The following is a 27743-nucleotide window of genomic DNA, read 5'->3' as shown; positions in this document are numbered from 1 at the left end:
CTGTATAACTTGAAATTTAAATTCAGACTCTGAAGTATGTGCAGTACGTTTTCAATAATTACAATTATTTGCTCATAATCATAGACAATCATATGGGAAAATGTACTGATGATCCACTATTCTCTGTCCATCACTATAGAATGGCAAATTAAAAGTTTGGCAGAGAACAAACCAATACATCTGGCTGTGGGCAACAGCACCTTAATGACAGAATATGATCCCCATAAGGAAATGTTTATGTTATATGAAAAGAATTCCTTCAGACCAGTCAGTGTATCCTGTAATAGTGAGCGGAGGCTTCCTGATGTTTGTTTGCTGTCATCAGGACAGACCAAACAGCCTGAAGCATCATGGGAATGCTTGCTTTCACCTTAGGATACTTTCTTTTTTTTTTTTTTTAAACATCTTTATTGAAGTATAATTGCTTCACAATGGTGTGTTAGTTTCTGCTTTATAACAAAGTGAATCAGCTACAGATATACACCCGTTCCCATATCTCCTCCCTCCCGCATCTCCCTCCCTCCCACCCTCCCCATCCCACCCCCCCAGGCGGTCACAAAGCACCGTGCTGATCTCCCTGTGCTATGCGGCTGCTTCCCACTAGCTATCTATTTTACATTTGGTAGTGTATATATGTCCATGACACTCTCTCATCCTGTCATATCTCACCCCTCCCCCTCCCCATATCCTCAAGTCCATTCTCTAGTAGGTCTGTGTCTTTATTCCCGTCTTGCCACTAGGTTCTTCATGACCTTTTTTTTTTTTTCCTTAGATTCCATATATATGTGTTAGCATACTGTATTTGTTTTTCTCTTTCTGACTTACTTCACTCTGTATGACAGACTCTAACTCCATCCACCTCATTACAAATACCTCCATCATTTCTTTTTATGGCTGAGTAATATTCCATTGTATATATGTGCCACATCTTCTTCATCCATTCATCCGATGATGGACACTTAGGTTGCTTCCATGTCCTGGCTATTGTAAATAGAGCTGCAATGAACATTTTGGTACATGACTCTTTTTGAATTATGGTTTTCTCAGGGTATATGCCCAGTAGTGGGATTGCTATGGTAGTTCGTATGGTAGTTCTATTTTTAGTTTTTTAAGGAACCTCCATACTGTTCTCCATAGTGGCTGTATCAATTTACATTCCCACCAGCAGTGCAAGAGTGTTCCCTTTTCTCCACACCCTCTCCAGCATTTATTGTTTCTAGATTTTTTTGATGATGGCCATTCTGACCGGTGTGAGATGATACCTCATTGTAGTTTTGATTTGCATTTCTCTAATGATTAATGATGTTGAGCATTCTTTCATGTGTCTGTTGGCCATCTGTATATCTTCTTTGGAGAAATGTCTATTTAAGTCTTCTGCCCATTTTTGGATTGGGTTGTTTGTTTTTTTGTTATTGAGATGCATGAGCTGCTTGTAAATCTTGGAGATTAATCCTTTGTCAGTTGCTTCATTTGCAAATATTTTCTCCCATTCTGAGGGTTGTCTTTTGGTCTTGTTTATGGTTTCCTTTGCTGTGCAAAAGCTTTTAAGTTTCATTAGGTCCCATTTGTTTATTTGTGTTTTTATTTCCATTTCTCTAGGGGCTGGGTCAAAAAGGATCTTGCTGTGATTTATGTCATAGAGTGTTCTGCCTATGTTTTCCTCTAAGAGTTTGATAGTGTCTGGCCTTACACTTAGGTCTTTAATCCATTTTGAGTTTATTTTTGTGTATGGTGTCAGGGAGTGTTCTAATTTCATACTTTTACATGTACCTGTCCAATTTTCCCAGCACCACTTATTGAAGAGGCTGTCTTTTCTGCACTGTATATGCTCGCCTCCTTTATCGAAGATAAGGTGACCATATGTGCGTGGGTTTATCTCTTGGCTTTCTATCCTGTTCCATTGATCTATATTTCTGTTTTTGTGCCAGTACCAAACTGTCTTGATTACTGTAGCTTTGTAATACAGTCTGAAGTCAGGGAACCTGATTCCTCCAGCTCCATTTTTCGTTCTCAAGACTGCTTTGGCTATTCGGGGTCTTCTGTGTCTCCATACAAATTGTGAAATTTTTTGTTCTAGTTCTGTGAAAAATGCCATTGGTAGTTTGATAGGGATTGCATTGAATCTGTAGATTGCTTTGGGTAGTAGAGTCATTTTCACAGTGTTGATTCTTCCAATCCAAGAACATGGTATATTTCTCCATCTATTTGTATCATCTTTAATTTCTTTCATCAGTGTCCTATAATTTTCTGCATACAGGTCTTTTGTCTCCTTAGGTAGGTTTATTCCTAGATATTTTATTCTTTTTGTTGCAATGGTAAATGGGAGTGTTCTCTTAATTTCACTTTCAGATTTTTCATCATTAGTATATAGGAATGCAAGAGATTTCTGTGCATTAATTTTGTATCCTGCTACTTTACCAAATTCATTGATTAGCTCTAGGAGTTTTCTGGTGGCAGTTTTAGGATTCTCTATGTATAGTATCATGTCATCTGCAAACAGTGACAGCTTTACGTCTTCTTTTCCGATTTGGATTCCTTTTATTTCTTTTTCTTCTCTGGTTGCTGTGGCTAACACTTCCAAAACTATGTTAAATAATAGTGGTGAGAGTGGGCAACCTTGTCTTGTTCCTGATCTTAGTGGAAATGGTTTCAGTTTTTCACCATTGAGGACAATGTTGGTTGTGGGTTTGTCATATATGGCCTTTTTTACGTTGAGGAAAGTTCCCTCTATGCCTACTTTCTGTAGGGGTTTTATCATAAATGGGTGTTGAATTTTGTCAAAAGCTTTCTCTGCATCTATTGAGATGATCATATGGTTTTTCTCCTTCAATTTGTTAATATGATGTATCACGTTGATTGATTTGCGTATATTGAAGAATCCTTGCATTCCTGGAATAAACCCCACTTGATCATGGTGTATAATCCTTTTAATGTGCTGTTGGATTCTGTTTGCTAGTATTTTGTTGAGGATTTTTGCATCTATGTTCATCAGTGATATTGGCCTGTAGTTTTCTTTCTTTGTGACATCTTTGTCTGGTTTTGGTATCAGGGTGATGGTGGCCTCGAAGAATGAGTTGGGGAGTGTTCCTCCCGCTGCAATATTTTGGAAGAGTTTGAGAAGGATAGGTGTTAACTCTTCTCTAAATGTTTGATAGAATTCGCCTGTGAAGCCATCTGGTCCTGGGCTTTTGTTTGTTGGAAGATTTTTAATCACAGTTTCAATTTCAGTGCTTGTGATTGGTCTGTTCATATTTTCTATTTCTTCCTGGTTCAGTGTCGGTAGGTTGTGCATTTCTAAGAATCTGTCCATTTCTTCCAGGTTGTCCATTTTATTGGCATAGAGTTGCTTGTAGTAATCTCTCATGATCGTTTGTATTTCTGTAGTGTCAGTGGTTACTTCTCCTTTTTCGTTTCTAATTCTATTGATTTGAGTCTTCTCCCTTTTTCTCTTGATGAGTCTGGCTAATGATTTATCAATTTTGTTTATCTTCTCGAAGAACCAGCTTTTAGTTTCATTGATTTTTGCTATTGTTTCCTTCATTTCTTTTTCATTTATTTCTGATCTGATCTTTATGATTTCTTTCCTTCTGCTAGCTTTGGGGTTTTTTTGCTCTTCTTTCTCTACTTGCTTTAGGTGCAAGGTTAGGTTGTTTATTCGAGATGTTTCCTGTTTCTTGAGGTAGGCTTGTATTGCCTTAGGATACTTTCATTCCTTGAGTCTTTGAGCCAGCAGTGAGGGCAAATGTCTCCAAAAATGCATTTAGATGCAGGAAGCAGTATCAATCACTTCTGATGCAGTGGTCTCAGTCTTGACTGCTCCTTAGAACCACCAGAGGAGCTCGTGAAAATTCCCATGTAAAGGGTGCACACCCAGACCAATTACAGTAGGATCTTTGGGAGCAGGACCAGGGGGTAGTAGTTTTTACAACTGCCCAGGTGGTTACAATGTGCAAGCCAATGGAAAAGCCCTAGTGGGAAGAACCTGATATCAGAAATTAGAGACTCCTAGCCTTATACTAGTTTTGCAGACACAGTTAAGTGAATTTAGGTTAGTCATTTAACCTAATTTAGGTTAGTCTTTGTACCTCATTTTTCATTTCTATTCATTGACAAAAATATTCTACTCTATTTTAAGTTCCTCTATGGTTAGCATAAGATAGTACGTGTGAAAATAAAACATGCCAAGGTAAATTAGTGCTTATATATTTCTTTGGACACAACAGTCCCAGAGTGGAAAAACATTTTTCAGATCAGCCTATACAGATGTTGGACGATAGGTGTGTCATAGAAAAAGCAGAGTAGAAGCAATGTCCAGTAATCCTCAGAAGGAAAGGAAGGAAGAAATATACTATGGAGGCAGTAGAGGATGCTTTTCTACACAGATTACAAAACTGCCACAAGGGCAAGGTATGATAGTGATGGGGGGGATTTTAACTTCAAGAAGTTCTGAAAAAATTTCACTGGTCCTCATTTCTTCATTATTTCCCTCCCATCAACATCATCCACTGAGCATCTTCTATGTCTATCAATGGGCTTTGTTGAAGACAAGAACATAAGTATTATGATAAGCTTTTTGAGGCATTTACAGTCAGATGGTAGGAGACAGATGAGTGAAAAAATTATGGGAATAAAATAAGAAGTGTTAAAAGTTTTTACAGATACTGTGGCATCTTTCATCTCTTGGATAATAGAGAAAGCGTTAGAGAAAAAGAGTCAATAATATAAAAGAAATGAGAATACAGTAAGTCCCCTACATACGAACGAGTTCCATTCCGAGAGCGTGTTCGTAAGTCCAATTTGTTCGTAAGTCCAACAACGTTAGCCTAGGTACCCAACTAACACAATCAGTTACGTACTGCTGCTTTTATGCTTGCCTCCAGACATTCTGGGCTTGAAATAAAGATACTGTATTAGTGTACTGTACGCCAAAAGTACACAAAAAAGTACACAAAAGCACAGCCACTTGTAGAGTGTGCACACATGTGACAGTGTACACCAGACACATGAACTAACTTACGTGATTGGACATGTGAATGCATGTTCGCATCTTTGAAAGTTCCCAACTTGAAGGTTCGTATGTAGGGGACTTACTGTATTCAGGAAAGATAATCAGGCCATTTGGGGTTTCATAATATATAAGGAAGAGACTGCCATACATATTCAAATAGAAAATGTAGGAAAGGCAATTCCAAAAAATTAAGGAAAGGCATGGATTATCCTTGAATAGAAACATTGAGTAAATTTCAAGAGTTCCCTGGTGGCCTAGTGGTCAGGATTTGGCTCTTTCACTGCCTATGGCCTGGGTTCAATACCTGGTCAGGGAACTTAACATCAAATAAATTTTAAATTTTGTTTAAGTAGTAATGAATAGTACATGTGAGAAGACATTACTCGACCTTTCTGTGTCTGTCTGTTCATCTGTGAAGTGGGTATTATAATGGTAAGCACTGCGTATCTACTTTACAAGTACCCCCATATATAGTAAGAATTCTATTAATATTAATTATTATAATCATCTAAAGGAAATAATGAATCCTGCTAAGAACTCTGGGGAGTACAGATTTGCTTCCTTAAAGGAAGGAAGGAATATATTCCAAATAACAATAAAGAGTATTAATGAAGTCTATAAGAATATGTATGTATGTGTGTTTGTGTGTGTTTGAAGAAGATAAAGAATAGATTGGAACATCGCTGGTGAAAATCATGTAATATTAATAGAAGAAAAGGAGAATTATTCAGTTTAAATGTTTTCTCTATCAATGACAAATTTCATCAAGCTGGAAGGGGTTAATTAATCGTTGTTAAGAAGTTAAGCTCCAGATAAGGACAAGACAGGTGGGGAGCATCTGGTTGGTTAAATACATCAGGACTGTAAACCCAGGACAATTAGAAGGAGAGGAGAGAGCGAGAAAGAGAGAGAGAAAGCCCACAAGCGAGCAGGGGGAGGGAGCGGGGAGAAAAGGAAGGATATATATGTGCGTGTGTGAATGATCTGGATTAATAGTATTTTGTGTAAAAACTACCAGTGCTTAAGCATAGTAGGTTTTGCGTAAATTTTATGTGAATTTGATTGAAGGCATAAGGCTTATAATTCACCACAAACATGTGAGTCAGTGGTATAATGTGATTTCCAGAAAATACTAATGCATATCTGAGCTAAATTGAGAGAAGTCCAGCACACAGATCGAGGGAGGTAGCAATCCCACCTGCATCTTGCTATTGATATGAAATCAAGTTTCTGAGCCGGTTCTGGATGAAAACTTTAATAGGAATATCAACAAAGTTCACCACCAGGATGAGGATGGTTAGGTCTCTAGAAAATCATGACTTAAGAAAAAGTTGAAGGAACTGAGGCTGCCCTGAGAGCTATCTTCAAATATTAGAGGGATCCTTTCCATAGGGGAGGGATAAAATTTACTCAGAATTGCTGAGGAGGTCAGAAGGAGGAGCAGTGGAAACTCACAGCCCTCAGATTAAGGAAGGACATTGTGACCTCGGTAACTGTCAATGAAATGGGCAGTCTCCCAATAACAAAGAGACAAGGGATTCATTTAGAGGCTGGATGATCATCTGTTGCAGATTCTTGCTTTGTAGAAGATCAAGATCTGTAATGTCACTTTCAAACTCCACGATTTTATTTTTTCACTTGAAAGTCTGCATTAGAATTTTGTTAAACTATGGTATCAGTTTCTGTATGAGTTATTTTAAAACTATCCTCGTTTCTATAAATGATATATAAACAAATATCATTATCATGATAAGTTACAAAGTCACAATCTGTTTGTTTCAAACAATATCCAGTATCACAAAGTTTAAATAAAAAGAAGAAACTTGGTGTCTGAGGATCCTAATGTGACTTGAACGATAATAGTACGTGTTATTGCCACATACTAACTTAAGGGGAGGTAAATTATTGTAAACTTTAAACTATTTTTTTTTAAATGTAAACTTTAAACTATTATTAAAGAATGTATGCATAGCTCCTTTTTAAAATATTCTAATTTCAGTGCTTGAAGATCCAAATTTCACTGGAGAGTATTACAAATGCAAGAAAAATGAGCTAAGACGACCTAAAGAATGGGGTTTAAAGTAAGTAATTTTAACTGTCTAGAATATTATCCTATGAACTTGAAATATCTATTATTCACTTTCTACTAACTGAACTATCAGAAGAAACCCATTGGATTTCTTTTAAACATAAGAACAAAAGTAAGAAGTATCATTTTGTCCTTTCACATGAACCCAGGTGGGAAACAGCTTTGCTATCTACCGGCTGCCAAAGGTGGGTATAGAACATGAGCCACAATGAAGGAATCTCACAATACCTTTCCTATTAATCTTCTTATTTGCATTCTTAACCTTATCAAAATAGAACTTAGAAACAGGAAAAAAGAAAAACCAACCTGTTTACATATCACCAGTTAGTATTTCATTTTTCTCATGGTTCCAAACACCTTTTCCTCTTTCACAGATGGATTTCTCACTCAGGAACCAAATATATTAAATCTAGTGAGGAAGTCTGTAATTAAATACAAAGATAAATTATTACAACATCTTTTGGAATGATTGACTCTTGGACCACATTCAGGAAGGGACCTTAATCTCATCTTCAGTCTCTTGACTCCTAAAGGCAGTTTTTCTGCTTCCTCATGTTAGAGCACAGATTCCATCTCAGCTCTGTGGTACTGGCTGTGTTGCAATGGTCCTTTATTCTGGAGTGCTTATTGCAGAGCATTCAGTGAATGTGCTACCACAAAGCTAGGGGAATTAAAGTTCCTATTTTTTTTATTTACATCATGTTTATTAGTTCCTTGTTAGCATTGTGACCTCTTTTCTAGATGAAAATAATAGGATTAATAAAAACAATGTGCTGTATTTTGAATTCGCGTAGAAATCAAGGCTCTTAAAATAGACTTTCCTATCCTTTAATATCATAGTTCAGATTGGGTTTTTTGGTTAGATATTCTTTTTTCAGTTGATTTCTGCAGCAACTTTCCTTCAAGCCAAAGGGGAGGAAAGCTTTTGCATTAAATACTTTTCTGCTTTCAGAGTAAATTATAAGCAGTAGAAAAGTTTTTATGAAGCAGAAGTTGGAGAAGTGTCAGCATGGTTTTTTTCTTGAAGGCATGTTTCAAGTTTCATTTAAAGAAACCTACTTAGAATATAAGGTTAATTTTGCTGTGACATGACTTCCTTTTTGATTTCCTTTAACAGAACTGCTTTGTTTTATTTGTTTGATTATTGATTCATTATGTAAGGCCAGCATCCCACAGAACCCCAAAATGTAGAAAAAGTAGGACCATGTCATTTTCAACTTATCCACCCACTTCTCCATATGGCTGAAATAATTGTGAACTGTTTGAATGCTAGAACATTTTCCTAAATACATTATTTTGAAGTTATAGGTCAGATATCATGTGCGTGGTGACCCTGTCAGAATAAAACTCTCACACCTTATGCCATCTGGTGGTTGATGAGAATATATTTAGATCAGATGATAACAAAACATTGATTTAAACATTATTTAAATAAAGTATCTAAAAGATATTACATTTATCTACATAATTTTATTACAGCATAAATATTTGAGCATGCAAAAATATAAAGTATGGTGGAATCAACTTCTTTTTAAATAATTATTAAAAGTCTCATGTTCATCAAAATACATGAGGTATAACAAAGTGGTCAATTCAGAGTTTCAAGTAGGAAATGTTTGGGAATCTATGCAAGTGAGTAATTGGTCTCTGTGTACGTGCAATATAATACCTTTTGCATCTCTCTGTTTTTAATATTTGAAAACAGAGAAAACTTTCCTCGCGCTGAAATGTCCCCTTTAAAAGAACCCAGAAAATGCAAATTGAGAGCCTTTCATCTGCAGAGCCTTCAGGAAAAAGAGAGACGTATCTCTCCTGCCTCATACCCCTCCTCCTACTGTCCTCCCATCCCCTCATCAATCAAGACCCGATTCTTAAGCTACCCTAAATTCTTTTTTTTTTCCCCCACTATTGTTTGGGAACATAAGATCTTCTCACCACTTTGTGCTTTCTGTCTGGGATATCTTTCCCAGCAGGGTCTCAAGTTAGGATTCAGTCTGAGTTAAAAGGTGGAACATGGGGTGCTTAAATGCAGGGACACTGCAGCCAGACTCTTTGCATCTGAATCCTGGCTCTGCCAATTACCAGCTCTGTGACCTCGGGCATGTTATCTGACTGCTTTGTCCCTCAGTTCCCTTATCTGTTAAATGGCAGTAATAACTCTACCCACCTCCCAAGGAGATTGTGAGGATTAAATACACTAATACATACACGTAGATTGCTTCAAACAGTATCTGGTACATAGGAAGTACTCGAGGTTCGCTATTATTCATACTTTTCCTACTGTGGCCCTAGTTCAGTTCTCACATGGAAAATCTTTCTTTGGAGGCAGCATGGGAAAGGACATGGGCTGTAGTGTCAGATAGATCTTGGAGAAATTCTTACCCTCTCTGAGCTTGTCTCCTTATCTGTTAAAAGGAGATATTACCTACCTTGCAAACTTGTTTTGCATTTGATCTCTTGAGTGAGATCATATATATATATATATAAACCACATAGTGTTGGCACATGGACATTCAATAAATATTAGTTCCCAAGGAGAGGGGTTGACAAAAGCCCATGTCCCCCAACGTTTTTAGAGAATAAAAATAGAAATGTAAAAATTGTGAAATTTTCTCAGTGTAGAAACCGGAAAACAACACCTATCATAACCACATTTATTTTAGCCCCATTATGCCCTTGGTTCTTTTCCCTTCTCCGTCCTGTCATCTTTTCAGCCTGGCAAAGTGCTCCACAAGGATGGCATGAAGATCCAGCTCCATTGTGTTTTGTGGAATGGTCCATGATTCAGGCTCCCATGTCCCCCCATCCTCTCCTTCTGTAGCAGTCTGTTCCTGTCTCTTTCAGCGCCTGTGGTGGGGAGATTCATCTGTTCATGCAGAGTGACCAGGGCAGGACTGTTCTTGTAGCTTTGTATTCTCTGCACTTAGCCTGGTACCTGGCACTCAATTAGTGTTTCTTGAATGATGCATACTTACCCTGTTTCCCCACTTAATAGGAGGATTAAATGTGAAGGCAGTTACTTTTAGGAAAAGTAAAATGAAGGTGCCCATTCTAATATAGAGATTATGGTTATATTTTGGGTATTCTAAGGGTATAGTCATAGAACAGTGATTGAAAACTGGAAATATAAATGACTGTCATGAATATTTTATGCAAATTCTTAAGTTTTACACATGTTTTTAGTTAGTATTAATAGGAACTCATTGGCATTATAAGCAACTCATAAATATTCATGAACTGATCATTTGGTTTGGCGTTCATTTCTAAGGCCTTTTTTTCTTTCCTATTGCCTTGCCGGTCTTGGCTATTCCTGCAAATGCTTTATTTCTACCAAGACATGGGAAAGAATATGAATCTAGAATCTAATCAATAGTTCATATTTATTTTCTCAGGAGAAAGTGAAAGATACAAAGTCAGAAAGCAGTGGAAGCTGTTCTTTTGACTATCCTTAAGCACATATAACACTACTTTTACATCATACTCTATACCCAGTGATTGCTAATGTGGTCATGGAAAGAACTATGCCAGTCGTCTAAGCTTTGTCAGGCAGCAAGTTATCGAAATAAAAGTTATCAATTCTGGAGAAGTTTTACATTCTACGTAGCATCAGGAAAGAATATTGCCCTTGTCCCTACTTCGAAGTATCTATACAAAGGAAACCGGAACTAATATGGCGAAGCATCTACTGTGTGCCAGGCATTCTCCCTTCATTTCCTAACGTAATACTGGCCACACTGTGGAGTGGACAGTTATACCTCTAAGTGTAAGCGCACGCCTCTAAGTGTAACCCACGAGACTATCTATCAGCCTCCTTCAAAGACACAACAAATCAACCTACACTCCAAGTCAGACCACTTCCCTTATTATACAGACATAGCTTCAAGAGAAGGTTCCTAGCCTCCCTTTTCAACTGGATTGTCACCCCCAGGTTTCTGTACGGAAATTGTGGAAAACTAGAGGTAGCTCTATCTGCAGTTTACTAATGAGAGAAACATGAGGCACAAAGAGATTAACCAACTTGCCCAGTTATTGATAAACACATATTGTTTTTGAAAACTAAAACTTTATTTCCTATCTGCCATTAATATGTGCTTATTAAAAGCTTAAGTTTTTCAGGTAAATGTAAAAATATTGCCTACCCAGTTGCTAGCACAAATAAAGTCTGCTTTTGTGGAAAAGTTTTGCACTTTTTCAGTCAATCTTAAATTCTATTATTAAACAGTGTTAGTTCCTTTTTCCTTCTATATAAAGTAATTAGCATATATTATATCAAATACCAACATAAAACTTTCTAATATTTATAAAATAAACTCTTAGTTGTACTGTGTTTTAAATTAAGGAGTTAATATATATTATTTCTAAGTTCCTGTAGTGTCTGATTTTTGAGTGTGTGTTTTAACTCACAAAAATATGTGATCTTCCTCTAGCATAACTATGTTTGATTCCAATTTCTCCAATTATATAGAAAATATTTATGCTGAGTACATTAACTTAATGTATGTTTATGCTATCCTTTCAGGGCTATTGAAGTTAAACATTGTTTTTGTAGGTTTACATAATTATATATTTAATGCATTTTTAAGGAGAAATGTTAGTTTTTTATTCCCCAAAGATTAAACCTTGAATGCCATCTAGTGGTTAAAGAGAGAATTGGCATTAGAATGAGCATGGGAAATGTCCCTTTTAAGATAAAGACATGCATACAGAGTGAAGTAAGTCAGAAAGAGAAAAACAAATACCGTATGCTAACACATATATATGGAATCTAAAAAAAAAATGGTTCTGAAGAACCTAGAGGCAGGACAGGAATAAAGACGCAGACATAGAGAGTGGACTTGAGGACACAGGGAGGGGGAAGGGTAAGCTGGGACAAAGTGAGAGAGTGGCATGGACATATATACACTACCAAATGTAAAATAGATAGCTAGTGGGAAGCAGCCGCATAGCACAGGGAGATCAGCTTGGTGCTTTGTGACCACCTAGAGGGGTGGGATAGGGAGGATGGGAGGGAGACGCAAGAGGGAGGGGATATGGGGATATATGTTTATGTATAGCTGATTCACTTTGTTATAAAGCAGAAACTAACACACCATTGTAAAGCAATTATACTCAAATAAAGGTGTTAAAAAAATAAAATAAAGACATGGAAAAAATTAGACAAAGAGAAAATTCCTTTTAAAAAATAATTTTGCTTAATCTCTGCTTAGATGTTTTTAGAGACAGGAAGCTCAGTACTTCAGGAACATTCACACAACTCTAATCGTCTTTATTTCTAGCTTAAATCTAGCACCTTGTGATATTCAACCATTCCAGATTTCTTTCATTCATTTAACAGACTTTCTTGAACACCTACCATGTGCTTTTACATTTGTCTGCAAAACCATCCAGAAAATGAGAAATTATCTCCATTTTATAAAGAGTATTTTAACAGAAAAAATTAAAAAACAAACTCCCTAAGGTCACACACTCAGTAAGTGACAGAGCTGAAATTCAAATCCAGGCCTACCAGATGCTACAACGAATGCTATGTTCGATTAGACCCAGAATCAGCTCAGACACTGAGGATCCAGGCTTGGCTGTGGATGTGGGTAGAAGACATGATTCAAGGGATGCTGCTGTGGCAGAAAAGAAAGTACTGCCACTTGTCCTGGGAAACAACACAAATAAGGCTCTTCTGTTTTGTGGACTTGCCCTTTCAGTCTCAGAAAATAGCCATCATGTCTTTCTCCCACCTCCTCTTAAGTTTTCTATTTTTAGAATAAACACACCCAGTTCTCTCAACTATTTTTTTTAATGAATTTAATACCCTTTATTGTTTCCCTCCTATGGATATGATTCATTTAATCAATTTTTCTCTCAGAATGTTGCCCTCACATTTTACCATGGATTTCTGGTTGTAGCACAGAATCTGCTGGATCCTCCTTTATTATCAACAGCATGGCTTAAGGCTGCGTCCCCTTACATCTCTCTTCAGAATGAGGAGTTTTGAGTCAAAAACACATACTGGGCTTCCCCCCACCAAGGGAATCGCTTCTTTGGCTCTGCTCCCACGTAGAATACTCTTTTGAGGGAGGGGTCTCTGTCTCTTGCTCTCTCTCGCTCTCCCCCTTGCCCACACCTGCAACAACCTACCCCATTCCCCCCACCTGTTTCCCCTGACACCTCCCACTCCTCGTGGCCACAGAAATGTGATACGTGGATTGGCTTAGGCCTTGGTCTGAGCAGGGGTGAGAGTGAGGAGAGCTAAGGTTCCCTATAGGCATATTAGATTATATTTTACCTGAAGGGAAGAATAAAAAGGAGGCCAAGAAGTTCCCTTAGAACATGTTACCAAAAGTCTGGTTACTAGATGCCATAAGTTTTATGATGCTTGTTATGTTCATAGAGTGACTTCTCAAGAACGTGTAGCAGTTTACAGAGCCACCAAAATGATGTGAGAATTTAATATGAACAAGCATTAGGGTTTTCTCTTTTACTTTTAACTTAATAATTATGGCACCTGCCCTTATAGTCATTTTAATTGCAATTTAAAAATTGTGACAATAAACAGTTTTGTTTTTATAATTTATGTTTTCAGTTAGAAAAAGGCAAATGTTTGAATGAAAAACGAAATATCAATAGTATGTAGTTTTTTGAGGACAAAGAGTTATCACTGGAGAAAAGGTATAGATCAAGTTATGTTGTTTTCTAACTAAAGTCATGTTTGCCTTGAGGAAAATAAGATTCTAATGATTTTGTTTGGTTTGGAATTCACACAAGGCTCACAGAGGCTAGAAATAGTTTGTGTTCCTGCTAGTTAGAGAGGCAAGAACTCTTAATTCAAAGGGCATTGGATGGAGACTTCAGAAGGGTCATGCCTTAGGAGTAGGGCTGTATTTGTCTCCAAATAAAGGCTATTTTAGACCCATATGGAAGGCTAAACACAAACCTTGCAGTACTGAACTGATTTGTAAGATACTGAACTTCATGCCAGAACAATGGACAACTATATATAAAGGAAAATAACAAAATTCAGCACCCAGCAACATAAAATTTACATTGTCCATCACCCCATCAAAAATGACCAGTCATACAAAAAAGCAGGAAAATATAACCCATAACCAAAAGAAAATATATCAATATAAATAGATTCATAAATAATAGAGATGATAGAAAGTAGATATGGACCTTAACGCAGCTTTTATACATCTTATAAAATATACTCAAGGATCTAAAGAAAGTCATGAATGTGATGAAAAGTAATGGAAGATATACAAAAGACCGATGGAACATCTAGAGATAAAATAAATAAAAAATGTTTTAAATACACACTGTATGGAAAGAACAGCAACTTAGATACTGAAGAAGAAATGACTCATGAACTTGAAAATGTAACAATATAAACTCTTGAAAATAAGCGTAGAGAGAAAAAAGACTAAGAAAAAAAGCCTCAGTGAGCTGTGGGACATAGTTTAGTGGTGTGAGATACATGTAATTGGTGTCCCAAAGAAACTGACAGAAAAAAATATATGAAGAAATAATTATGGCTGAAAATTTTCCAAATTTGATAAAAAATATAAACTCAGAGACCAAGAAGCTCAATAAGTCCCAAGAAGCAGAAGTACAAAGAAACCATTCCAAGGCACATTGTAATCAAATTGCTGTAACTCAGTGATAAAGAGAAAAATCTCAAAAGCAATAAAGGATAAACACACACACACATTGCATGTAGAGGAACAAAGATAAGAGCAACCAATAACTTCATGTCAGAAAACTTGGAAGCCAAAAGATAATGGATGGCAACTTTAAAGTGCTTAAAAGAAAGAACAATTGGGGAATCTGGGTGTAGGGCATATGGGAGTTGGTAGTATTCTTGCAACGTGCTTGTAAGTTTGGAATTATTTCTGAAGAAAATAAAGGCCATCATTCTTCCATGGTTAAATAAATAAGTAAAAGAAATGGTTAACCTAGAGTTTTATACCCTGTGAAAATCTCTCTAAAACGAAGATAAAGACTTTTTCATACCAATAAATTCAACCACATAGACAAACAAATTTCTTGACATCTACCAATGCTCACTTAAAAAGAAATGGATAACCTAAATAATCCTATGTCTAATAAGGAAATTGAGTTGATAGCTAAAAGCCTTCACACAAAGACAAGTCCAAGGCCAGATGGCTTCACTGGAGAATTTTCCAGACATTTTAAGGAAAACATAATACCAATGTACAAACTCTTTCAGAAAATGGAAGAGAAGGGAGTACTTCCCAACACATGTTATAAAGTCAGCATTACCTCAATAACAAAACCAAAGACACTATAAGAAAAGCAAAAACAAATGAAGAAAACTACAAATCAATACACCTTCTATACATAGATGAAAACAATTTAGCAAACTGAATGTAAATATATACATTTTAAACATGGTTTAAACATTTTAAATATTGATTTTTTAAAAATGTTAAATCAAGGTTACATTCCTGGTATAAGCCTACTTGGTCACAATTAATTATAGTAAATAATTATGATGATTATACATGACCAAGTGAGGTTTATGCTAGGAATATAACCTTGGTTTAATATTTTTAAAATTCAAACAATGTAAAATAGAATAAGAAAGAAGAACCATATGATCGTCTCAATAGGTGAAGAAAATTTCAACACCAAATCCTGATTTAAAAAAAACAAAAACAAAACTCTCAGTAAATTAAGAATAGGAAAGAACTTCCTCAACCTGCTAAAGCACATCTATGAAAATACTACAGCCAACATGCATAATCGTAAAAGACTGAATGTTTTGACCCTAATGTCAGGAGTAATGCAAGGATGTCTGCTTTCAGCACCTCCATACAGCATGTTATTGGAGGTTTTATTTTCATCATAGTACATATCACTACTGATGTATCTTGATTTTCACATTCGCTTATTTTTTTCTCCTCTCAATGGGGCCAGGGACCGTGTCTGTCTTGTTCTTCCTGTATCATTAGCTCCTAGAACAGTGCCTGGCACAAGGTACATGCTCAATGAATGTTTTTCAAATGAATGAACTTTTCAGAAGTATTGTGTAAGTGAGGTACACCTGTGAGACAAAAGCATTTCTATTCCACTTAATTTCAATTACAATAAACAATATTTTCACCAAAAGTTTTCTTGTCATAATGTATTAAAAAATTTAGTCATCCCCAAAAGAAATTTTTGTAAAAACTTTCATTTCCATATATGAACTCCTTCTCTAAGGAAATGCTATTGTAGCTTGACTTGGGCTCCTTGATATCTCCTACCAGGTGGTGGGTTTTTTCCAGGATATGTCATGAATTTTTCTGGTAGAATTTTTCCCTTTTGCAAGGGTTGCAGTGTTCCCCCAAAACTCTTGTCCACCCAGAACCTCAGATTATGACCTTATTTTGAAATAGTATCTTTGAAGATATAATTAGTTAAGATGATCTATAGCAGATTAAGTTGGGCTCTAAGTCCAGTAACTGGTTTCCTTCTAAGAAGAGGAGGGCAGGGAGACACCAGGAAGAAGGCCATGTGGCAATGGAGGCCGAGATCGGAGTGACGAAGCTGTAAGCCAAGGGGCACCAAGGGTTGCTGGGAGCCAGTAGAAGCTAGGAAGAGCCAAAGAAGTGTTCTCCCCTAAAGCCTCCAGGGGAAGCATGGTCCTGCCAACACCGTGGGTCTAGACTTTAGCCTCCAAAACTGGGAGAGATTAAATTTCTGTTATTTTAAGTTGCCATGTTTGTGGTAATTTGTTATGGCACTCCCAGGAAGCTAACATACCTTGCTCTACCAAATGATGTTTTTATTACTCTTAAAATATTAATCTAACGTCATATTTGTTTACTTTTCTAAGTACTATTCTGTTGGAAAACACATACTGGAATAATTTCAGTTTACCATTGCATTAGTCAATACTCAGCATGGCACCATTGTCAAAGCCCATTGCTCTGCTTGTCTGTTTCATTTGATTTGTCTTATTTTTCTCAAAAGTAATATACACTTCCCAAAATTCATTCTTCTTCTTTCGCTTCTCCTTCTCCTCCTTCTTCTTCCTCTTCCTCTTGTTCTTCTTCCTCTTCCTCTTGTTCTTCTTCTTCTTCTTCTTCTTTACTAAGTACAAATGTTTTTAATAGGTGTTTTCTACCTAACTTTCAAGAATGGGTCGTTCAAACCTTATACATACTCTTTGAGAAAACAGGGGGAAAAACTCACTAACTCATTCACCACATTGACATCAAAACTTAACAATGATGTGATTTTTTTATATTATTTTTCTAAAAATTGTGTTTGGCCTTTCCATTTATATTCACAAGTGATAATTTCTTCTTTTTGTTATTCTAGGTATGCTGCTGCCATGGCTCGGATTGCTAGAGAAAATAAAAAGCCTCACAAAACCAATTATCCAACTGAAAGAAGTTATCTCTGCACAACTCCAGGTAAACTGAGTTCAATCTATTTGTTTTACTTTGTTTTTAGAAGTGAAATACTAGTCATAATAATAAATTTAAATTTTTATTCAGTTCAAATAAGTTTTAGATATGTGAGGCCTAATCCTGTGTTCACTTTTTAAAGCTGCTTTAACTCTTTCTGACAAAATAAATTCAGTAAGTTACTTACATAAGAATTGGAGCTTTGAAAAAAAATGAATTAGTTATACTTTCAAGTTTTGTAGCCTTTGATAGGTGAATACACAATTTGAAAATCCAAGGCTAAGTTTCAAATGTATAAAAGCAGCAAAAATAAGCAAAACACTAAATAAATTAATTCCTAGAACTCATTTTAAATTCAGAGATACATGCAATATGGTTGAAAAGAAAGGAATAATATTAGTTGAGATGTTTCTAGTACTATTTTTAGAATTAATATTTTTTCAAAGAAACATTTGGTACAGATTGGGGGTAGGTCTTGAGCAGGAAGAGAGAACTGGTAACTTATGGAAATCAGCTACTATAGGAGGGAAAGCAAAACATTCGGGGTCAGAGAACTTGGGTTTAGATACCACGTCTATGTAATTATAGGAGAGTCTCTTAACCTCTGAGCTTCAGTTTCTTCATCCTCAGCTAGTACTGGGCACATGGAAGATGTTCAGTAAATATTTGTTTCTAATATCCTTCCCTATGTCAGAGGATTCTTGTGACTAAATGACTCCATGGAGGTAAAAATTCTTTGTGAACTGGGAAGTCCTCTAAACTATTCTTTGCTGCTTTTGCTGTTGCCTGTCCTTGAAACACAACAGCATACAAACGCCAGACACAGGCATTAACCTTCATTCAGTGATTGTTCAAGGTCCTGCCCCCCATCTCTTTCTTTTCCCTGGCTCAGTATCTACTTCTCTTGCTCCTACTTGTTTTGGTGTGTCACGCGGATTCATCCTCTAAATTACCAACCTGAGTCTTCTCCATTCAACTGTGCCTTATTCCAGATTCAAGGTACCTGGAAGAATTGGTAAGAAATGTTGCTTTCTCCAGCCTTACTCTCTGCTTCCTCCATGAATTCTCTACTCCTCTCTGCAGTTCTCTCCTCCAACATCCCCCCACCCCCCATCTTCACCAGTGGAAGAGATCATTTCGTTAAGTTGATGATTACAACAATTTCTGTCCATGCTTTGTCAGACTGCTTTCTATAGCTCAAATCTGCTTATGTTTCAAGCGAATCTAAAATTCTTTGTCCTACTTACTCCCTAAACACCACACTGATCTAATAGGTCATGGCTGTTTATTCCCTCCTTCATTTCAAAAAAATTTGAGAGGTGCTCTGTGTTTTCTCATACCCCCCCGCCCCCCAGTTCCCAACATCATTCCCTCCTTTTTCTTCCTTTCTAGTACCTACTCATCCTGAGATTCAGCTCAGGTATTACCTTCTCTAGAAAACTTTCCCTGTGAGCCATCATAGCACTCTATCGTGTCTTATCATGCTCTATTAGTTTTCTATTGCTATGTAATAAATTACCGCACACTAAATGGCTTAAAACAACACATACGTGTTATTTCACAGTTTATATGTGCCCACAGTCAAGGCACAATGTAGCAGGATCCTCTGCTTGGGATCTCATAAGGCTGTGATCAAGGCATCAGCTGGGCTGCATTCTCACCTGGCGGCTGGAACAGGGAAGAATTTGCTTGCTGTAAGCTCACTGAAGTTGCTGACAAAATTCACTTCCTTTTGTCTTTAGGACCGAGGGCCCAGCTTCTTGCTGGCTGTATGCTGGAGGCCTCGCTCTGCTCTTAAGGCTTGCTGCAGTTCATCGCCTTGTGGGCTTTCCCAGCGTAGCCTCCTACTTCAGCCAGTCAGCAAGGAAATTCTTTAGAACAAGTCTGATAGTAAGGTAGAAACTTATATAATATAACATAATCATGGGAGTGAGGTTCCATTACCTTTGTCACATTCGATTGATTAGAAGCAAGTAGCAAGTCCTACCCACACTCAAAAGGGAGGGGATTACACAAAGGTGTGAACACCAGAATGTGGGGATCATGACAGGCCAGCTGAGAGTCTGTCCACCACACGTGCTATGTTATAGTGGTCTCTTTACTGCCAGTCTCCTTTAGGGAAGGGGCTGCTTACCTCTCAGCATGGTGCTTGGCATATAGTAGTCATTCAATGCTCATGAAAAAATGAGTGAATGAATGATAGAATGGAGTAGAGTTGTCACTGTTTCAGCAACCCTGTGATTTTGGAAAAAGGGGGGATAAATTCATGATGAATGAGAAAAAGTAAGAAAAGTGAGCTGGAAGAGAGAACATTTTAAGGCATGTCCAGAAACTCATTTGATTTCTAGTTCTGAGTCATGTCCTCTTTGAAATTGGAATAGACTCTCCTTTGTGTCTAATCTTACTGCTGAGAGAAGAGACTGTACCTAAGAGGTTGTGGCCAATTAGATTAGTGTTCAGAAACATTCACTCCCTATCCTGTTCCACCACCATGGGCAAAATGTACTCCCTTGACCCTTGACTTTGAGCTTTGCCATGTGACTGTTTTGACCAATGGAATACGGGAAGGGAAGGGTTTGTGCAATTTGGCTTGCTCTTTTTCACTCCTGCCATCATCACAAGAACATGCCTGGACTAGCCCTCTGGTCACCAAGCTTCCCAGCCAAGCTTCCCAGCCATCCCCAACCCGCAGAAACTAACCCGCAGCTGACCTGCAGATGCGTGACCTAAACAAATGCTTGCTGTCATATGTCACTGAGATCTTGTGGTTGTTTATTATGTAGCAAGAGTGAACTTGTACAGGATACCAAAGGAAAATATGACTCAGCTGGAAAAGGAATGAACTCTGTGCTTCCCTTTTGCAGAGAGGGTTAGCATGTCATAGTTTGCCAATGTGAAAAAATTCATCTGAGATTTTGGAGGTGGGAGTGGAGAAAAGGCCGTAATTCTTGAGAAGTTGTGTGTATCATACATGGCAGCTTCCTCAGACACAGCAGTTTCATGCAACTCTTCACAAACTCTCGCTTTACAGATGTGACGGCTTCACAGAAATCTCCATGAGCTCACAGTGTTTGTCCCACTTGGGGTGGTTGGATGTGTGCAGCATCTCGTGCTGGTTTTCCCACTCATGTCAGTGCATCAGGCTAACATAGGCAGTGATACTCCTCTGGTTCTCCAGCTATGGCCTTCCAGACCTCACTGCTCCAGGTCTTCCCACACGTGTATAATCCTTGTTTCATATATTGAACCCTTCATTCTTGTATTACTTGTAAGGGCTCTGTTTTTCTTTTTCTTTCTTTTTTTTTTTTTCACATCTTTATTGGAGTATAAATGCCTTACCATGCTGTGTTAGTTTCTACTGTACAACAAAATGAATCAACTATATGTATACATATATCCCCACATCCCCTCCCTCTTGAGCCTCCCTCCCACCCTCCCTATCCCACCCCTCTAGGTGGTCACAGAGCACCGAGCTGATCTTCCTGTGCTATGCGGCTGCTTCCCACTAGCTATCCATTTTACATTTGGTAGTGTATATACATCAATGCTACTCTCTCACTTCATCCCAGCTTCCCCTTCCCCCCCATGCCCTCAAGTCCGTTCTCTACGTCTCTGTCTTTATTCCTGCCCCGCCACCAGTTTCATCAGTACCGCTTTTAAAAATTCCATATATATGCGTTAGCATATGGTATTTGTTTTTCTCTTTCTGACTTACTTCACTCTGTGTGACAGATTCTAGGTCCATCCACCTCACTACAAATAACTCAATTTTGTTCCTTTTTATGGCTGAGTAATATTCCATTGTATATATGTGCCACATCTTCTTTATCCATTCATCTGTTGATGGACATTTAGGTTGCTTCCATGTCCTGGCTATTGTAAATAGTGCTGCAGTGAACACTGTGGTATACGACTCTTTTTGAATTATGGTTTTCTCAGGCTATATGCCCAGTAGTGGGATTGCTTGGTCGTATGGTAGTTCTATTTTTAGTTTTTTAAGGAACCTCCATACTGTTCTCCATAGTGGCTGTATCAATTTACATTCCCACCAACAGTGCAGGAGGGTTCCCTTTTCTCCACACCTTCTTCAGCATTTATTTTTGGTAGATTTTTTGATGATGGCCATTCTGACCCGTGTGAGGTGATACCTCATTGTGGTTTTGATTTGCATTTCTCTAATAATTAGTGATGTTGAGCATCTTTTCATGCATTTATTGACCATCTGTATATCTTCTTTGGAGAAATGTCTATTTAGGTCTTCTGCCCATTTTTGGTTAGGGTTGTTTGTTTTTGTGATATTGAGCTGCATGAGCTGCTTGTATATTTTGGAGATTAATCCTTTGTCCATTGCTTCATTTGCAAATATTTTCTCCCATTCTTTTCGTCTTGTTTATGGTTTCCTTTGCTGTGCAAAAGCTTTTAAGTTTCATTAGGTCCCATTTGTTTATTTTTGTTTTTATTTCCCTTACTCTCGGAGGTGGGTCAAAAAGGATCTTGCTGTGATTTATGTCATAGAGTGTTCTGACTATGATTTCCTCTAAGAGTTTTATAGTGTCTCGCCTTACATTTAGGCCTTTAATCCATTTTGAGTTTATTTTTGTGTATGGTGTTAGGGTGTGTTCTAATTTCATTCTTTTACATGTAGCTGTCCAGTTTTCCCCACACCACTTATTGAAGAGACTGTCTTTCTCCATTGTATATCCTTGCCTCCTTTGTCATACATTAGTTGACCATAGGTGCGTGGGTTTACCTCTGGGCTTTCTATCTTGTTCCATTGATCTATATTTCTGTTTTCATGCCAGTACCATACTGTAGCTTTGTAGTATAGTCTGAAGTCAGGGAGTCTGATTCCTCCAGCTCCGATTTTCCTTCTCAGGATTGCTTTGGCTATTCGGGGTCTTTTGTGTTTCCATACAAATTGTAAAATTTCTTGTTCTAGTTCTGTGAAAAATGCCATTGGTAATTTGATAAGGATTGCATTGAACCTGTAGATTGCTTTGGGTAGTATAGCCATTTTCACAATATTGATTCTTCCTATCCAGGAGCATGGTATATCTCTTCATCTGTTTATGTTACCTTTGATTTCTTTCATCAGTGTTTTATAGTTTTCTGAATACAAGTCTTTTGCCTCCTTAGGTAGGTTTATTCCTAGGTATTTTATTCTTTTTGTTGCGATGGTAAATGGGAGTGTTTCCTTAATTTCTCTTTCTGATCTTTCGTTGTTAGTGTATAGGAATGCAAGAGATTTCTGTGCATTAGTTTTGTATCCTGCAACCTTACCAAATTCATTGATTAGTTCTAGTAGCTTTCTGGTGGCATCTTTGGGATTTTCTATGTATAGTATCATGTCATCTGCAAACAGTGACAGTTTTACTTCTTTTTTCCAATTTGTATTCCCTTTCTTTTTCTTCTCTGATTGCTGTGGCTAAGACTTCCAATACTATGTTGAATAATAGTGGCAAGAGTGGACATCCTTGTGTTGTTCCTGATCTTAGAGGAAATGCTTTCAGTTTTTCACCATTGAGAATGATGTTTGCTGTGGTTTGTTGCATATGGCTTTTATTATGTTGAGGTAGGTTCCCTCTCTGCCCACTTTCTGGAGGGTTCTTATCATAAATGGGTACTGAATTTTGTCAAAAGCTTTTTCTGCATCTAGTGAGATGATCATATGGTTTTTACTCTTCACTTTGTTAATTGTATAATAATTGTATAACAAAGTTGTTAATTTGTTAATATGATATATCACATTGATTGATTTGTGTATATTGAAGAATCCTTGCATCCCTGGGATAAATCCCACTTGATCATGGTGTATGATCCTTTTACTGTGTTGTTGGATTCTGTTTGCTCGTATTTTGTTAAGGATTTTTGTGTCTATGTTCATCAGTGATACTGGTCTATAATTTTCTTTTTTTGTGATATCTTTGTCTGGTTTTGGTATCAGGGTGATGGTGGCCTCATAGAATGAGTTTGGGAGTGTTCCTCCCTCCACAGTTTTTTGGAAGAGTTTGAGAAGGTTAGGTGTTAACTCTTCTCTAAATGTTTGATAGAATTTGCCTGTGAGGCCATCTGGTCCTGGACTTTTGTTTGTTGGAAGATTTTTAATCACAGTTTCAATTTCATTACCTGTGATTTGTTTGTTTATATTTTCTAATTCTTCCTGGTCTAATCTTGGAAGCTTGTACTTTTCCAAGAATCTGTCCATTTCTTCCAGGTTGTCCATTTTATTGGCATATAGTTGCTTGTAGTAGTCTCTTATGGCCTTTTGTATTTCTGTGGTTTCAGTTGTATTCTCTCCTTTTTCATTGCTAATTTTATTGATATGAATCCTCTCCCTTTTTTTCTTGATGAGTCTGGCTAAAGGTTTATCAATTTTGTTTATCTTCTCAAAGAACCAGCTTTTAGTTTTATTGATCTTTGCTATTGTTTTCTTTGTTTCTATTTCATTTATTTCTGCTCTGATCTTTTTTATTTCTTTCCTTCTACTAATTTTGGGTTTCCTTTGTTCTTTTTCTAATTGCTTTAGGTGTAAGATTAGTTTGTTTATTTGAGATTTTTCTTGTTTCTTGAGGTGAGCTTGAATTGCTATGAACTTCCCTCTTAGAACTGCTTTTGCTGCGTCCCGTAGGTTTTGGATCATCGTGTTTTTGTTGTCATTTGTTTCTAGGTATTTTTTTATTTCCTCTTTGAGTTCTTCAGTGATCTCTTGGTTATTTAGCAGAGCACTGTTTAGCCTCTATGTATTTGTGTTTTTTACTGTTTTTTTCCTGTAATTGATTTCTAATCTCATAGCATTGTGGTTGGAAAAGATGCTTGATATGATTTCAGTTTTCGTAAATTTTCCAAGGTTGGATCTGTGACCCAAGATGTGCTCTATTCTGGAGAAAGTTCCTTGTGCACTTGAGAAGAAAATGTATTTTTCCGCTTTCGGGTGGATTGTCATAAAAATATCAATTAAGTCTTTCAGATCTATTGTGTCATTTAAAGCTTGTGTTTCCTCATTTATTTTCTGTCTGGATTATCTGTCTGTTGGTATAAGTGGGGTGTTAAAGTCCCCCACTATTACTGTGTTACTGTCGATTTCTCCTTTTATGGCTGTTAGCATTTGCCTTATGTGTTGAGGTGCTTCTATGTTGGGAGCATAAATATTTATAATTGTTATGTTTTCTTCTTGGATTGATCCCTTGATCATTATGTAGTGTCCTTCCTTATCTCTTGTAACAGTCTTTATTTTAAAGTCTATTTTATCTGATATGAGTATTGCTACTCCAGCTTTCTTGTGATTTCCATTTGCATGGAATGGCTTTTTCCATCCCCTCACTTTCAGTCTGTATGTGTGTCTAGGTCTGAAGTGGGTTTCTTGTAGACAGCATATATAAAGGCCTTGTTTTTGTATCCATTCAGCCAGTCTGTGTCTTTTGGTTGGAGCATTTAATCCATTTATGTTCGAGGTGATTATCGATATGTATGTTCCTATTACCATTTTCTTAATTGATTTGGGTTTGCTTTTTTGGGCCTTTTTCTTCTCTTGTGTTTCCCACTTAGAGAAGTTCCTTTAGCATTTGTTGTAAAGCTGGTTTGGTGGTGCTGAATTCTCATAGCTTTTGCTTGTCTGTAAAGCTTTTGATTTCTCCATCGAATCTGAATGAGATCCTTGCTGGGGAGAGTAATCTTGGCTCTAGGTTTTTCCCTTTCATCACTTTAAATATGTCCTGCCACTCCCTTCTGGCTTGCAGAGTTTCTGCTGAAAGATCAGCTGTTAACCTCATGGGGATTCCCTTGTATGTCATTTGTTGCTATTCCCTTGCTGCTTTTAATATTTTTTCTTTGTATTTAATTTTTGATAGTTTGATTAATATGTGTCTCGACGTGTTTCTCTTTGGGTTTATCCTGTATGGGACTCTGTGCTTCCTGGACTTGATTGACTATTTCCTCTCCCATGTTAGGGAAGTTTTTGACTATAATCTCTTCAAATATTTTCTCACACCTTTTCTTTTTCTCTTCTTCTTCTGGGACCCCTATAATTCGAATGTTGGTGTGTTTAGTGTTGTCCCCAAGGTCTCTGAGACTGTCCTCAGTTCTTTTCATTCTTTTTTCTTTGTTTTGCTCCCTGGCAGTTATTTCCACCATTTTATCTTCCAGGTCACTTATCCATTCTTCTGCCTCAGTTATTCTGCTGTTGATTCTTTCTAGAGTATTTTTAATTTCAGTTATTGTGTTGTTCATCACTGTTTGTTTGCTCTTTAGTTCTTCTAGATCCTTGTTAAATATTTCTTGTATTTTCTTCACTCTGTTTCTGAGATTTTGGATCATCTTTACTATCATTACTCTGAATTCTTTTTCAGGTAGGTTGCCTATTCGTCTTCATTTATTTGGTCTTGTAGGTTTTTACCTTGCTTCTTCATCTGTAACATATTTTTTTGTCATTTCATTTTTTTTTTTTTTTGATCAGTGGGGCTGTATTGCTGTCTTACTGGTTGTTTGGCCTGAGGTGTCCAGCAGTGGAGTTTGCAGACAGTTGGATAGAGCGAGGTCTTGGTGCCGAGGTGAGGACCTCTGGGAGGCCTCACTCTAATTAATATTCCCTGGGGTCTGAGGTTCTCTGTTAGTCCAGTGGTTTGGGCTTGGAGCTCCCACCACAGGAGCTCAGGCCCTACCTCCAGCCTGGGAACCAAGATCCTGCAAGCTGTGTGGTGAGGCAAAAAAAAAAAAAAGCAAAAAAGGAGCAGTACAATAACAAAGAATAAAAAACAAAATAAAATTAGAAAGATAAAAAATATATTAGGAAAAATAAAAATATAATTGAAACAACTGGTTGTTGGGGGTTCCTCCCGTCCCCTTAGGTGTCTGTGGTCCCCCACCAGCGCCTGGTAGGTGCCCTAGTTGTGCAGAGGCACGAATTCCACATCCTCCTAGTCCACCATCTTGACTGTGCCCTCCAGGGCTTTGTTTTTCTAACTGACCTCAAACTGATACAGAAGTGAATGGAAATAAACCACTGGGCAATAATCAGAGCCCACCAATCAGAACAGAACTTAGTATCTTCACCAACTAAATTATTTTAGGATTAGAAAAAATTTTAAGAAGCAGGGTTTTGAGGATCCATCCCAAGAAAGGCATACAAACTGTAAGGCAATTAGAATTTGTGCTTCTGTAACTTATTTTAACATAGTAACAAAGTTATTGTTATTGATTCCAATCAGTAAATCCAAGGTTTCTCAGAACAATTTATAATGCTTAAGATTTTCTGGAGGAAAAAGGTTCAAAATAATGTTTACTTTTTCTATGTCATGAGGAAACATTTTTATGTTTGTTTTGCATTATGCTCTGCTAATCTAGCTAAGATTTCTTTTTATGCTTCCTGGGAGTGTTTTTTGTTTTGTTTTAACAGCACAGGAACTAAGAGGGCAAATGGTCAAGGTCATTGACTCCCAACATTCATTCCACCCCAACAACTGACTACCCAATCATGGTAATCCCATTTCCCTTGCCAGTGACTAGTTTAGGAGTATGGTGTGACACAACCCAGCCTGAGAGGAAATATACTAGGTCCTTCCAGGGGTAGTTTTCCTACTCTTAAAAATGAGACCCTGGAGAAAAGACCCCTTTATTCCTCTGGATGTTGCTGTGTCTGATATGAGTACTAGAATGGCCACATCTCTCTTGCTGTGACTCTGAAGATGAAGACAATGCCAGAGATAGTAAAGCAGAGTAGTGGAAAGAACTTGTCCTGAATGACATGGTTGAGTCACTGTATCCTTCAGTCCTGCCTTACCTCTGATCTCCTTCTTCTGTGAGATAAGACATTTCTCTGTTGTTTAAACTGGTTTGAATTGGGCTCTGTATTTCATGTGACCAAAAGCATATGAATTCAGAACAGCTCAAACATGGTTAGAAAGAAGTATCATTAGTCCATCAATGATATGTTCATAGAGAAGATTTTCTCAAGGGAAAGACAGAATTTAATTTTAAATTAATAATAGCTAGAGATTAATATTAAAATACAAAAATAAAAACTCAATCTTTAAAGACCTCAGGCCTCTTATAGGATGATGGCAGCTGTCGAAACTCAAATCCCTCTATAAATCTTTCCATAAACCAAAGAGACCAAGAGAACAATTCCTTCATAACCCTTGTCTATAGCACAACTGGAAGACAATGGATATTACAAAGTTCATTTGGTACATAATTGGGGAAATAAACATATGAAACCAACAGAATTTGTCCTGGACCGCGT

General features: G+C 37.2%; 1 protein-coding gene and 1 long non-coding RNA gene across 2 annotated transcripts in view; one reads left to right on the top strand and one right to left on the bottom strand.

Annotated features, from left to right (window-relative positions):
* The window catches only part of LOC309657139, a 68495-nt gene that overhangs the window by 15078 nt on the left and 25674 nt on the right, over window positions 1-27743 (bottom strand). The gene's annotated exons all lie outside the window — the stretch shown is intronic.
* The window catches only part of UBE2U (ubiquitin conjugating enzyme E2 U), a 77131-nt gene that overhangs the window by 47303 nt on the left and 2085 nt on the right, over window positions 1-27743 (top strand). Inside the window, exons 9-10 of the mRNA XM_082453896.1 lie at window positions 7008-7089; window positions 17418-17512. Of these exons, the coding sequence (XP_082310022.1) occupies window positions 7008-7089; window positions 17418-17512 (177 nt within the window). The remainder of the gene's footprint in view (window positions 1-7007; window positions 7090-17417; window positions 17513-27743) is intronic.

The sequence above is a fragment of the Balaenoptera physalus genome (assembly GCF_965194825.1).
Source record: "Balaenoptera physalus genome assembly, chromosome: 1".
NCBI classification, from domain to species: domain Eukaryota; kingdom Metazoa; phylum Chordata; class Mammalia; order Artiodactyla; family Balaenopteridae; genus Balaenoptera; species Balaenoptera physalus.
Note: the sequence above shows the minus strand (reverse complement) of the source record. Positions and strands in the feature narration are given on the sequence as shown.